Genomic DNA, 15,412 nt, shown 5'->3' with positions numbered 1-15,412 from the left:
CCCGGCCGCCGCCGGAAAGAAAAAAACACGGACTGCCAGGTAAGTGTTTCTGTAAGTGTATCTGTCTGTAGTGTGTGTCTGTAAGAGTGTGGGGGGGGGGGGGGGGGCAAAAAAATGGTCACTGGATGTAATTATTATGTGTTCTGTGATTGCTTCTGATCAGATGAGGGCTTCTCGAACATGGCCAGAAAGAATACAGGGGCGTTTTAGAGTCTAATTTATTTTAATAGTTAAAGCGCAGCTGTTTGCCTAAAAATAGGTGAATAACCTGTCAGCATATCCTACAAACTGAATACTGGTATACTGCAGCCGTATCTTTGTTTTTTTCACTCAGTGTCTCCTATGCTGTAAAAATGACTCTTATCCACAGTCACTAGCGTCACAGCACTGTCCCAGTATGATTTGAAACTTGGCTCCATTTCTTTCTATTAACTCATCACTCATGAAATGAGTCTGCAAGCTCTGCTAGGGAGATGCTGTGAGGTTGGAGAAGAATTTAACCCCTTCCCGACCTATGACGTACCCCTACGTTATGGGTTGGATGTGGGGAATATGACATGGGCCCGCAGGTCGGCTATCGGCAGCTGAAATCTGCCGGTAATGACGGACATTGGAGCAGGCTTAGATGTCTATAATTGAAATGGTTAAATGCCGTGATCAGTAGCGATCACAGCATTTAAACATTAAATGCCAGTAATCCATGGGGTCTAGGGGAACCATCTGCAGCTCTGCGATGTAATCCTGGTCCTTGGTGGATGGGCAATTGCCTTTGGTAGCCCTAAGCAATCGTGCACCAAAAACATAGATCAATGTACAGGGTGGGCCATTTATATGGATACACCTTAATAAAATGGGAATGGTTGGTGATATTAACTTCCTGTTTGTGGCACATTAGTATATGTGAGGGGGGGAAACTTTTCAAGATGGGTGGTGACCATGGCGGCCATTTTGAAGTCTGCCATTTTGAATCCAACTTTAGTTTTTTCAATAGGAAGAGGGTCATGTGACACATCAAACTTATTGGGAATTTCACAAGAAAAACAATGATGTGCTTGGTTTCAACGTAACTTTATTCTTTCGTGAGTTATTTACAAGTTTCTGACCACTTATAAAATGTGTTCAATGTGCTGCCCATTGTGTTGGATTGTCAATGCAACCCTCTTCTCCCACTCTTCACACACTGATAGCAACACCGCAGGAGAAATGCTAGCTTAGGCTTTCAGTATCCGTAGTTTCAGGTACTGCAGAATGGGCAAAGCAAAAATTGGAACAGGACCCTCAGTTTTCGCAGAAGATTTTGTTCAGTGATGAGGCAAACTTTTATGTGAATGGTGAAGTTAACAAACAAAACCACCGCTATTGGTCTGACACTATCCCACATTGGATAGTTCCTTTCAAGACTGTGGGAACACAAAAATCGATGGTATGGTGTGGTATATGGGGAACAAAGATAGTGGGGCCATTCTTCATCAATGGAAACCTCAAGGCCACTGGATATGCGAAATTGCTACATGATGATGTATTTCCCTCTTTATGCACTGAAGCTGGCACGTTCCCTGAGTTTTTCCAGCAAGATGGTGCACAACCACATTATGGGTGTCAGGTCCGAGCATTCCTAGATGAACAGTTTCCTGGAAAGTGGATTGGTCGTCGTGGGCCAGTTGAAAGGCCCCCAAGGTCTCCCGATCTGACCCCTTAGACTTTTAACTTTGGGGTCATCTGAAGGCAATTGTCTATGCTGTGAAGATATGAGATGTGCAGCACCTGAAACTACGGATACTGGAAGCCTTTGCTAGCATTTCTCCTGTGGTGTTGCTATCAGTGTGTGAAGAGTGGGAGAAGAGGGTTGCATTGACAATCCAACACAATGGGCAGCACATTGAACACATTTTATAAGTGGTCAGAAACTTGTAAATAACTCATGAAAGAAAAAAGTTATGTTAAAACCAAGCACATCATTGTTTTTCTTGTGAAATTCCCAATAAGTTTGATGTCTCACATGACCCTCTTCCTATTGAAAAAACCAAAGTTGGATTCAAAATGGCCGACTTCAAAAGGTCCACCATGGTCATCACCCATCTTAAAAAGTTTCCCCCCTCACATATACTAATGTGCCACAAACAGAAAGTTAATATCACTAACCATTCCCATTTTATTAAGGTGTATCCATATAAATGGCCCACCCTGTATATCTAATGAGAGTTTATGAACAACCCCTAGGGGGCCAAAAAAGGTGTGTAAAAAAAAATAAAAAATAAAAAAAATATATATAAAAAAGTTTTTTTTTTAAATAAAAAAATCCTCCCCCATATAAAAGTTCAAATAACCTCCCTTTTCCCATGGTTCAAATAAAGCACTTTAAAAAACAAATCATAAACATATTTGGTATCGCCACGTGCGCAGTTGTCTGAACTATTACATCATGATGTTTGTGATGCTGCAGGGTAAAAGGTGTAAACGGAAAAAAATTTCAAACGACAAAATTGCAGAGTGATCAAAAGTCGTATATATGCAAAAGTGAAACCATTTAAAACTAAAGCTCATGGGGCAAAAAATAAATCCTAACATAGCTCCGTAGGTGGAAAAATAAAAAAGTTAAAGGGGTCAGAACATGGCATTGAACAAACTTTTTTCTCTCTTTTTCAAGTTTTCAAATTTTTTTTTTTACCTTAACCACTTAGGGACCAAGGGTGTACAGGTACACCATCGCTCCCTGGTACTTAAGCACCTGTACGCCCCTGGGAATTTTTGTCCCCGCCAGGCGGGGACCGGACGGGGGTGGCTGCTGATATATATCAGCAGGCACCCCGTTCAAATGCCCAGAGGGGTTCAGGGTGCCGCCAGCTGTTGCAAAAGTACAACTCCCAGTATGCATGGTCTTTCAGTACATGCTGGGAGTTGTAGTTTTGAAACAGCTGGAGGTTTGCCCCCCCCCCCCCCCCCCCATGTGAATGTACAGGGTACACGGGCGGGTTTACAGTGAGTTTCCTGCTTCAAGTTTGAGCTGCGGCAAATTTTTCGCCGCAGCGCAAACTCCTAGCCGGAAACTCACCGTAACCCCCCACCAGTGTGAATGTATCCTAAAAACACTACACTAACACATAATGAAGGGTAAAACACTACATATACAACCCTTACACTGCCCTCCCCCAATAAAAATGAAAAACATATCGTACGGCAGTGTTTCCAAAACTAAGCCTCCAGCTGTTGCAAAACAACAACTCCCAGCATTTCCGGACAGCTGCTGACTGTCCAGGCATGCTGGGAGTTTAGCAACAGCTGGAGGCACCCTGTTTGGGAATCACTGGCGTAGAATATCCCTATATCCACCCCTATGCAATCCCTAATTTAGTCCTCAAATGCGCATGGCGCTCTCTCACTTCGGAGCCCTCTCGTATTTCAAGGAAACAGTTTAGGGCCACATATGGGGTATTTCCGTACTCGGGAGAAATTGCACTATAAATTTTGGGGGGCTTTTTCTCCTTTTACCCCTTATGAAAAGGAAAAGTTGGGGTCTACACCAGGCTGTTAGTGTAAAAAAATGTTTTTTACAATAACATGCTTGTGTTACCTTATACTTTTTATATTCACAAGCGGTAAAAGGAAAATAAAGACTCCCAAAATTTGTAACGCAATTTCTCCTGAGTACGGAAATACCCCATATCTGGGGGTAAAACGCTCTGCGGACGCACAACAAGGCTCAGGATTGAGAGCACCCTATGTACATTTTAGGCCTAAATTGGTGATTTGCACAAAGGGTGGCTGATTTTACAGCGGTTCTGACATAAACGCAAAGAAATAAATACCCACATGTGACCCAATTTTGGAAACTACATCCCTCACGGAACGTAACAAGGGGTGTAGTGAGCCTTAACACCCCACAGGTGTTTGACGAATTTTCATTAAAGTTGTATGGGAAAATGGAAAAAAAGAATCACCAAAATGCTGGCGTTACCCTAATTTTTTCATTTTCACAAGGGAAGATAGGAAAACAGCCCCCCAAATATTTAACCCCATTTCTTTTGAGTAAGAACATACCCCATATGTGGATGTAAAGTGCTCTGTGGGCGAACTACAATGCTCAGAAGAGAAGGCGCGCCATAGGGCTTTTGAAGAGAAAATGTGTCCGGAATTGAAGGCCACGTGTGTTTACAAGAGCAAAATTACCTCGCAAATGGCTCTGCTGGTTCTGTGGGGATGTAGGAATAAATCAAAATCCAAAGTAGAATATTGTAAAAGCTTGTGAATTTTATTGCAGATGAATAAAATCAATAAAAGCAATAAAAAGCGATATAAGTTGAGATTACGCATTTCGGGGGAGCCACCCCCTTCTTCGGATCAGTATGCAGACTATACAGACAGAGATTCTATATTTATATTTATATATAATTTTATTATATATATACTCACTGCACCACTTATTAAATTCTGTGAGGGGTGTAGTTTCCACAATGGGATCACATGTGGTGGGGCTCCACTGTTCTGGCACCACGGGGGGCTTTGTAAACGAACATGGCTTCTGATTTCCATTCCTAACAAATTCTCCAAAAGCTCAATGGTGCTCCTCCTCTTCTGAGCATTGTAGTGCGCCAGCAGAGCACTTGACGTCCACACATGGGGTATTTCCATACTCAGAAGAAATGGAGTTACAAATTTTGTGGGTCATTTTCTCCTTTTATCCCTTGTAAAAATGCAAAATTTGGGTAAAAAACAGCATTTTAGTGAAAAAACTTTTTTTTTTTTTCATTTACACATCCAACTTTAACAAAAAGTCGTCAAACACTTTTGAGGTGTTAATGCTCACTGTACCCATGCATTGCCAATCCCAAAACATCTCCATGGCCAATCAGAACAGTTACAGTTTATTTGCATTGCAATCAGTTCTTGTCCTTTTGATGTCTTCTTGAGTGTCCCACAAAAAAGAAGCTCTAATACAACTTTGTCAGTGTAAAAATAAAAAAGTTATGGTTCTTAGAATGTGAGGAGCAAAAAAATGAGCCCCAAAAAAAAATTGCTGGGTCATGAAGGGGTTAAGACTTTTGGTGATGGATAAAAGTCGTTTTTTAACAGCATAGAAGACATGGCATGCTTAAACAAGGAAAGTATTCTCTATGGGGGAGATTTATTAAAACTTTTGCAGAGGAAAAGTGAAGCAGTTGTCAATAGCAATCCCAGATTGTGTGTTTCCTTTTTAAAAAGGCCTCTGAAAGAAGCAATCTAATTTGTTGTTATGGCCAACCACTCCCCTTTACTCTGCACAGGTTTTGATAAATTACCCCCTATGTTAATTAGATTTGGACCCTATAATACATTTGAGATACAGCACAATTCAACAAGGTGATCTTTGGCCTTGCGACCTGCAGGGCCCATTTTTATTTTTGCCTAGGACCACACTTAGTCTAAATCTGGCCCTGAATGTACCCTTTACAGATTCAGAACAGGATGTAGCAAAGCAGCCCCAAAATATAACCTCCTCCATATTTCACAGTACAGTAGGTACACTGGTTTTTCCTTGAATACTTCATTTCCATATGCAAACATAGAGATGATAGGACTTGCCAAAAATCCTTCCAAAGGACAAGCCACAAAGCTTCTGGGAGACATTTCCACATGGGGTGTACTCATTTTTGTTGCCAAGGTTTGGATATTGATGTCTGTGTCTTGAGTTATTCTGGGAGGACAGCAACATTGGACACTGTTGTACAGGTTGTGCACTCACTGCTTTGCATGGTGGCAGAGTGTCATTGCCTTAGTGTTGTCACATGAAAAGATACATGGGGAGATTCATCAAAACAAGCCCATAGCAACCAATCAAATTGCTTTTTTTTAAAGGACCTCTTAAAAATAAAAGGAGCAATCTGATTTGGTTGTCATTGGCATCTGGCAGAGGCGTAGCTTGTAGCTTCTTGTCCCCGATGCAAAATCTATAACAGGGGCAATACTGGTCTCTTATGGGGCAGATTTGTTCCAGGGCCCTGGTGTGGCTGCTATCTCTATAGCTACGCCCCTGAGCAACTGGTTCACTTTTCTTCTGCACACAGGGCTGGTGCAAGGATTTTTGCCACCCTAGGCGGCCGCCTATTTTGCCTATAAGCAGGATTGGATAAATCTCCCCAGTAGTGGAGTGTTTGCAAAAATGTGAGGGGGTGTACTCATATGTGAGATACTGGTATAGTGTAACCTGTGTGTTTTCTACTTATGAGCTTAAAAAATGCTTTTGACTCAAAAACGGGGTGACTCCAGAAACTATTAGTTAATACATAAGGCTCACTTTAATAATATTTGTAAATAGATTGGGATGGTTTAAAAGATATGCCCCACCTATGTGCCTGTGTCTGTATTCTGCATTGTTGCCAATGGTGACTGCCTGCATCATCACTGATAATGTTGGGTCATGCTTACCTATTTCTTTCTTCCACTCAACGTCCCATCTGAAAGTTGTCTCCTGCATTGAAGTCTGGATATTTACTAGATTATTTTACTTCTGTTTTAGGGTACATTCACATATACAGGATCTGCTGCATATTTTCTGCTGTTAATTTTGCTACCCATTAACTTTGATTGATAGAAAAATCAGCTGCAGAAAATATACAGCAAAATAGGCAGCAGATCCTGGAAGTGTAAATGTACCCTAATAGGGAACACTTGAAGGGGATTCAGGGGGAGATCTGACTAGATCTCTTTGCCAGGTTTCCCTATACTGCTATCTAATTCTTCACACTCTTTCCTTTTCTCCATTGTCTTTTATTGGGCCTACTTTTTATTTTCCTTCAGTTGAATTTATTATTTGTATTTGCCTTTTTAGTCATTTTTGCTGTCTTTTATATTGAGTTACTTTATAATAAAGTCAGGAACATCCAAAGTGCTTCTCAAATGTTATGTTTTTGCTCTAGGCCGGAGACACAGATGTTCCATGTAAGAGCGAGAGAGAAGTAAAAGCAAATGATCGCATTGCCGATGAAAAAATTGGTGTATCAGAAGAGGGCAAAATCCATCAAGAGCAAGACTCTGTTGGTGCTGAGAAAAAAGAAGAGTAAGCCATTTTTTTTTTTAAAGAAAACTATGTCTTCAATATTCTACAGCTTTATATACATAGAAGCCATCATTGAGATAATGTGGCATATTATTATCCTTATAATGTACTGATAAAGTGTTATGCGCACTATCATTTATAGGTAGGCTAAATGCACACAGGTGAGATAATTCAGCTGCATATCTGACCCTGAATCCACAGAAAAATCAGCCTTCAATTTCCATCTAATTATGCCAGTTTTCATGCTGATTTTGTGTTGTGTGTGTACACTCCATCTGCCACTATCTTGCCAAGGCTTTCTTGATCCTTCAGCTGGTCCCCTCAGTGATGGCATGTAGACACATGACCGATGAAGCCTGTAATTGACTGCAGTGGTCATATGTCAACACAACATGTCATCAGAAAGAATCAGCAGACCGAGACCGGCTGGGGAGTGGCTAGTCCTCACCCACAGAATTGGCAAGGTGAGTATATGGTTTGTTTGTTTTTTGGGCAGTTTAATGCACCTGCACATTTTGCTGAAGATCCACAAGTAGTCTGCAAAAGGATTTCATTGCATATTTTCACATCCCCATTGAGGTCAGTGAAAAAAATCCACAACAATTTCTTGCTCTTTCCACAGCAAATAATTGACATGCTGCATACTTTGTTCATGTGTAAAAATTCACTCTCATGCATGGTATTGTAGTCCACTGTGGATTTTCAGGTGTAAAAATCCACATGGAAAATCTGCTGAATTTTGCTACTTGTGAATGTAGCTATGTAATGTGTCTAGATAATCACCTAATCCCACTGTGTTTAAATACATTTGTAAATGTCTCATGTTAAAATTGTCTGGAAACATTTTTATTTACTTTAAATGTGTTGTCAAACATTAGAACTTGTTTGCGGAAGAAGGAGGATGATCCTATGAAGAGCATTACCGAGATCAAGGGTGAAGATATTGAAGAGGAGGAAGACCTTGAAATGTATTCAGTATGCGTCAAAGGACACATGCGGTATGATTCAGGAGAATTCTGTAGAAATGTTTCATGACCTAATGTATAGTACAGGCTTGTAAATTCTGGGGTATGGCATCTCACTTATATGATCATAAAAACAAATGTAAAAGGAAATGTTTATTCTGGTTATAAAAGGGGTACTCCCCTGGAAAACTTTTTTTTTTTTTTTTAACTCACTGGTGCCAGAAATGTAAAGAGTACCTGTCATCAACTAAACTCTCCCTGATTCCCCTCCCCATCTGTCCCTTACTCTAACTATTCCTATCCCTGTGTTTATTGAGGTTTAAAACGCTGTGGAAATACCTTTTTTTATCCCTCTTCATTAGCTCAGGAGCACTGTCTTTCTGAGGGGTGGAAGGAGGCGGGTCCCGGCAGGCATGATGTCACATGAAGCCTGGCCGGGACTCTGCTTCTGCCAGTCTTCCTGTATGCTGCTCTCCCTCTGCAGCAGTGTTTCCCAACCAGGGTACCTCCAGCTGTTGCAAAACTACAACTCCCAGCATGCCCAGACAGCCAACAGCTTGCTGGGAGTTGTAGTTTTGCAACAGCTGGAGGCACCCTGGTTGAAAAACACTACTCTGCAGTGTGCATACAGACTAAGTACAGGGGAGGGACGGCAGCCTCTGTCTCTCTCTCTCCTGTGTCTCTCTGCACTAAAAAGTCAATGCTGAGAACCAGGGGCAGTGGGAGCAATTACAGAGGCAGTAATTAAGATGAATGTCAGGGAGTGCAGTGAGATAATACAATGTATAAGATAACGTGTGGTGAGGGGCAGGGAGAACACAGAGCACGGGGGAGGCGGAGGTGACTGGCCTCTGTTATATGAGAGGCATGTGCAGGCTTGTAGCTCACAGTGCTGCTCCAGGCTGGGAGCGAGTCCTGAGCTGAGAGTACTGAACTTCCTGTAGAAGGACCAGAGCCCTTTCAGCATTAGTCTTAAAAGCTGTACACTTACTATGTAAAGCACAGGAAGCTGCCTGCAGACCAGGCATAGAAGAGAGACCCCTAGTGGCCAAAAGTATAAAATGAAAAAACTGGTATAAATATTAATATTTTTTAATGAAGATATATTACAATATGTCTTCATTAATTATTATGAACAACATATTAAAAGTTTTTGTTGATGACAGATACTCTTTAAACAGATTTGTAAATTACTTCTATTTAAAAATCTTAATCCGTCACCTCTGTCCATTTTAGGAACTGTCTGGAGCAGGATAGATTTGCTATGGGGATTTGCTCCTACTCTGGACAGTTCCTAAAATGGACTGAGGTGTTAGCAGAGAGCACTGTGGTCAGACAGAAAGAAAGTTCAAAAAGAAAAGAACTTCCTGTGGAGCATACAGCAGCTGATAAGTACTGGAAGGGTTAATATTTTTAAATAGAATTAATTTACAAATCTGTTAAAATTTCTGGCACCAGTTAATATAAAAAAAAATGTTTCCATTGGAGTACCCCTTTAACGATTTATGAAATTACATTTTTTGTTGCTGTTTGCTGTGCTTACTGTAGTGCTTCAGCTGTGACTATAGTGAACTTGGACACTTTGCTTTCTGTGGACTGACTTTAGTGGCTTCACAAGTCCTCATCATGTAGTGCTTGTGTTTGCTTGATAACTACTCCACTGACTTCATATTAAAATAAAACTTCATTTATTCCCTCTTTCACTTTTAGATATGAAGAACCTGTAAAAGCTGACAAGACCATCAGGCCGGCAGATAAAAGAGTACCAAAAATAAAACATAGAAGAAAAATTAAGGTATTTTTCATATTTAATCTCTTTAGTTCAGAAACAATATTAGTATGCAAAGTGTAACATATTTCTTTAGGATCCAAAATGTTTCCATTGAGATTAGCATGAAATGTGCACTTGCAAAAACTTTTTATACAAATAAAACATTATAAGTAATATTTGTGAAATACATATAAAAATGTGGTTAAAAATGTGTATAATTATGGGTGACAAATGCTGTGTTGTCCCTGCAGCTATATAGTTACATAGTACGGTTGAAAAAAGACAAACGTCCATCAAGTTCAACCAGGGAATTGAAGGGTAGGGGTGTGGTGCGATATTGGGGAAGGGATGAGATTTTATATTTCTTCATAAGCATTAATGTTATTTTGTTCCAGGAATGTATCTAATCCTGTTTTTAGCCTGTGTGTCTCTGTGCAGAAACAAAATACAATAAATGAGGGCAGGTCAAGCAGAGCTCTGTGTACTGAGACTCCCTCCCCCGGCTCACCCAGCAAGGTGATTGGCGAGTCGGGAGCACGCACAGAGCCCTGCCCGTCCCACCCACACTTACTGGATTTTGTCTCCGCTCAGAAACACAGGCAATAGCTACAGAGACAAGTCAACATTGTTTCACCCAAGAATTAACACATTTTTTACATATAATGGTATTATCTAGATTCATACCAAAAGTTTCTTCAAATGACAGGTACGCTTAAAACCTCCGTGCAGTACACAAAGCCCCTGAACGTGACGTAGTTAAAATGTATAACTATCTTCTGATTCACCACATCAAATTCTATGATTTTTTTTCTTCTTTTTGACAAGACCTATAACATTTTTATGAAGGCTTATATTTTGTAGAAAGAATTGAAAGTTTTCAGTGTCGCCATTATACATATGACTTTTGATTACTGTTAATAAATTTTTGTGGGGAGCATGGAAGAACAAAAAACAGACAAATATGGCAAAGTTTTCCTTCTTTAATGGAGTTTGCTATGTAGGATATATAATATCATAATGTTATAGTCTAAGTCATTACTAATGTAGTGCTATCAGCTATGCATTACTGGGGGGAATTATCAAAACATGTGTAGAGAAAGAGTGGTGCAGTTGCCAATAGCAACCAAACGGCTTGTGTCTTTCCTTTTTAAAAAGGCCTCTAGAAAAATTAAAGCAGCAATCTGGTTGCTGTGGGCAACTGCATCAGTCTTCCTCTACACAGGTTTGAAAAGATCTCTTTCACAGTTTGTTGTTATATTTTTACTTGTTTTTTTTCTATAAACTTTATTGATTTTTTTTTCTTAATGTTTTTTTTTTTCAGTCCAGCTATTAAACTTCACCACATTTGCTTGATTATATAACATAATACCTAGTAGTGTATTATTCTTGTTAATGTAAAACTGACATCCTGTTAAATGTATATGCAAAGATGGCAGACAAGGGGGGGTCTGGTAACTTTCATTAGGTTGCCAGCTGCCATGGCAACCCATTGACACCACATGATAACAATGCAGGGGTGCCAATGGGCTTACATTACATATACAGATAACTACCTAGGTGCCACATTAGCTGTTGATCTTCAGTATTATTGTTCTACAGGGTTGTCTGTACTGGACTAGCCCAATACAGCTTTATGTAATGTGTACTGGACCATGTAAAAAAAACTGTTGACTGCTACTTTACAGCATCAAGCCACAGAAATCCCTCTAATGTTCTGGAAAAAAATCTTAAGTGTGATGTGAGTATTAGTTTGTGCATAGTATGATGTAGTCTTGCAACTGGTACATATCAAGGATGTATCACTGAATAAATAGCTGAATGAAACAAATTGAATTCTCATTATAATATTATAAAATGCAAGACTTATTGTATTTTACAGCAGATTTCTTATGTTACATATTGAATGGGAGAATTATTAAAACTAGTGCAAGGGAGCAGGGAGGCTTACAACTTTACTTTTTTCTACTTTTGATAAATCTTCACAGTGTTGGAAAGCACGTTTTTTTTTATTTCTCATTACAAATGTCCTCATGTTGGCCAGTCTGTACAAAAAATACTTAAAGGGAATCCTTCATCAAGGTTATGCTACCAGAGAAGGGTCACCGCTGCCCATACCCACCTGCTGATTTTTGTCAGGTTTCTCCCTATCACAGTGCATGGGGAGAAATCTGTCAATCCTCAGCGGGTAGGTGTGGGCATTGACAGCAGTGACTTCTCTCTGATCACGCGTTACCTTTTTCACACGTTACCTTTTTTTCATGTGTAGATTCTCCTAACATGCAGTACATCACACGTTGGGAACTTTTCCTATCCCTATAAAGGGATCTTTCCCTATATTATGCTGCCCTCAATGACAGATTAACCTAAGCTACAGGTTCCCTTTAAAGTAGTATTTCGCTGTTACAGCTTCCAGTCTTGTGGCCCATAAGTAAAAGGAAAGTAGAGTATTTTTATGACATTGCTGGATTGCTTGGCTGTTAAGGATTCACCTTTGACAATGCTTTGATTTCTATATCTTTATGTATGTTATATGAATGCTTGTTAGTGATACTGTTATCTTTTGTTATGTTTACTAACATACATTTAAAAAAATATTCCTCCAAAGGGTACGCAAAAATGTAATCTAAGAGCTAGTGTTGACTAGAATGGGTCCATGGAAAATCCACAAATCTTCCAATTTTATAGATTTTCCACAGACTCATTGACCTCAATAATAGGAAAATCTGCAGGAAATGCTCATGTGTGTACATACTCTTAGGGTATGCTCATGCGGCCTTAATTCCTGCAAATTTTGTGCAGTGTATTTGGAGCAGATAGGTCAGCAGATAATCGGCAATAGTGGCAGATTTTTTTTTTAAGTCAATGGTAGCTGGCATGAAATTCGCCCATGTGAATGTACCCTAAAACAGGTTTATAACATTCTCTTAATCTCTCTTTACAGAGTAAGATGGAGACAGATCCTAGCGAATGCAAGTCAGAAAAAGATGAAAACTGCAGTAAACAATGCAGACTGTTTTCAAGACCTTTATTCCAGTCATGTGATCTAGAGGAGTCAACATTTGATTCTTCAGAAAGTAAAAATTCTGGCTCAGGTCCATTGAAGCCTTTAGAAATTACTTCTATTTTGAATGGTCTCCAAGGTACATGTATAAAAATAATAGTGCAAAAATAAAATCAGTGCATTAATATGAACAGATATCTGCAGCAGTTCACTTCTCTGGTTTATTACTTACACTTAGCCTGTCTTTAGTTTCATGCTGCCTGAACCATAGGCTCCCTTATTACAATGGTGTATTACTTACTCTGAAACTCCTGCAAAATAGAGAGATCAAGGCTGATTGGACAGAGGGTGTGAATTGGATTTGCAGACTGACCATCCTTTCTCATGTCTTATTAAAGGAAATGTGTCACCAGAAAATGTCATATTCTTTAAATTAGGTTTTATGTTAAATATATTCTTTAAGAATCTTTATTGTTTTTATTTCTATTTTTTTTTTATTTTACTGTCTATATTTTAAAATAATTCTAAAATCTTGACATTTTCACTTTGGCCACGAGGCCTAAAGCTAAGCTGAGACTTCCTATTTTGTCTATGGACATAAGGTGGAGGCTGCTGGAAAGTCATCTGTACAACATTATAGTGAAAGGTTACACCAGTGTATAGATGAGACACTGTTCACAATAGCTGAAGCTAAGAGCTCTGGGGTCCCCCTCTCTGTGGAATGACCTTTGTAATAGTCACAGATAATGCCCAGTAATATTTTCAGTTCATGTGAATGGGACAGGTCCTGCCCCTAGCTGCCTATGTCCATTGGGTTTGCAGTAAAGAGTATCTCTAAATGTTGTTAAAACTTCTCAGACAAGATAGCAAGCCCCCATTATAATGTACAAAAAAATAAATAAATAAAAATCTTAGTAAATTATTAGAAAAAAAGAACATGTTTAAAGGTGAAATGCAGCAAAAATCTTTAAAGTTCCTCTAAAACTAAGAAAAAAAAAATGTAACTCACCTTCCTATGTTCCACCTGCTGCTCCAGTATTGGCTTCCCGTTCCTCTGGCGCTGCTTGGCTCTGTGCTTCTAAGGCTCAGAACGTCACACTGCGGTCAGCGTATCGCCGGCCATAGCGATGTCCCACCTTGGCCAGTAATAGGCTGAGCGCACTGTCATGTAAGTAGCTCGGGCCGGATCAGCCTATCACCGGCAGAGGCGGGACATCACTGCGGCCGGCGATACGCTGACCGCAGTGTGACGTTCCGAGCCAAAGAAGCATGGAGCAGAGCAGCGGTGGAGTAAAGGGATGCTGATACCGGAGCAACGGGAGGGGGGGGGGGCATGTAGGGCAGTGAGTTAAAGTTATTTTTTTCATTTTTCCAGAACGGCCACAGGGGGACTTAAAAGATTGCTGCCACATTACTCCTTCAAGTATCTTTTCTGCAGCTAATTTTGTTGCCCATTAAATTTAATGGATTGGAAAATATGCAGAATAAAATATGCAGCAAAATACAGCATGTGTGACCCTACCCTTAAAGGGGTATTCCGCCCCTAGACATCTTATCCCCTATCCAAAGGATAGGGGATAAGATGTCAGATCGCCGCGGTGCCGCTGCTGGGGAGCCCCGGGATCCCCGCTGCGGCACCCCGCTATCATTACAGCGCAGAGCGAGTTCGCTCTGTGCGTAATGACGGGCGATACAGGGGACGGAGCATCGTGACGTCATGGCGCCGCCCCTCGTGACATCATGGCCCGTCCCCTTAATGCAAGTCTATAGGAGGGGGCGTGACGACCGCCACAACCCCCTCCCATAGACTTGTATTGAAAGGGGCGGGGCGGGACATCACAGGGGCGGAGCCGTGACGTAACGATGCTCCGGCCCCTGTACCGCCCATCATTACGTGCAGAGCAAACTTGCTCTGTGCTGTAATGAGAGCGCAGTGCCGCAGCGGGGATCCCGGGGGTCCCCAGCAGCGGGACCGCGGCGATCTGACATCTTATCCCCTATCCTTTGGATAGGGGATAAGATGTCTAGGGGCGGAATACCCCTTTAAAGGGAATCGGTCACCATTGTAACCTGCACTAACATGCAGGTAGTAGTAATAGTGTGGGTGATACAGTGTTCACCTTTTTTTCCTATGTGGTCCATTCCTGAGTTATGTCTGAAAATCCAAATATACGAATTAAGGGGGAGATTTATCAAACCCTGTGTAGAGGAAGATTGCTTCTTTCATTTTTCACAAGGCCTCTGCAAACGGAAAGAAGCAATCTGATTGGTTGCTATGGACAACTTGTAAACCTTTCTTCTGCACAGGTTTTGATAAATCTCCTCCTAAGTGCTTTGGTGCACAGGGGGTGTTCCCAGCCCCTTGTACCTGGGCTCTATTCTATAAAGGGAACATGTGACTTCCTGTCATATCATCATCATCATCACAGGTCCTTCAGCCACATTCTCTTTTTTACTGCACTGTTAATCTCTGCCCCCACATGTACAATATCTAACAGTAATAGAGCAGGTCTGGCAGTCACTGAGGAGCAGAGATCTCCACAAGTAACACTTAAGCAGTGACTCCCGGACCAGGACTTGCTCTGTATCTGCTTTATGTTGGAGGTGTAGGACCTGTGGTGATGCCACAATCTTGTGACCAG

The 15,412-nt window shown here is 40.8% G+C and overlaps 1 protein-coding gene across 8 annotated transcripts in view; it reads left to right on the top strand.

Moving 5' to 3' along the window:
• ARID4B (AT-rich interaction domain 4B) overlaps positions 1-15,412 on the top strand; it is a 424,644-nt gene that overhangs the window by 319,519 nt on the left and 89,713 nt on the right. For all 8 annotated transcript variants that reach the window (XM_056566987.1, XM_056566988.1, XM_056566991.1 and 5 more), the window contains 4 exons: positions 6,894-7,033; positions 7,912-8,031; positions 9,709-9,793; positions 12,711-12,909. In XM_056566987.1, the coding sequence (XP_056422962.1) occupies positions 6,894-7,033; positions 7,912-8,031; positions 9,709-9,793; positions 12,711-12,909 (544 nt within the window). The remainder of the gene's footprint in view (positions 1-6,893; positions 7,034-7,911; positions 8,032-9,708; positions 9,794-12,710; positions 12,910-15,412) is intronic.

Source organism: Hyla sarda, chromosome 3 (genome assembly GCF_029499605.1).
Source record: "Hyla sarda isolate aHylSar1 chromosome 3, aHylSar1.hap1, whole genome shotgun sequence".
Taxonomy (NCBI): domain Eukaryota; kingdom Metazoa; phylum Chordata; class Amphibia; order Anura; family Hylidae; genus Hyla; species Hyla sarda.
The sequence above is the reverse complement of the archived record's forward strand: the minus strand, read 5'-3'. Positions and strand labels throughout refer to the sequence as shown.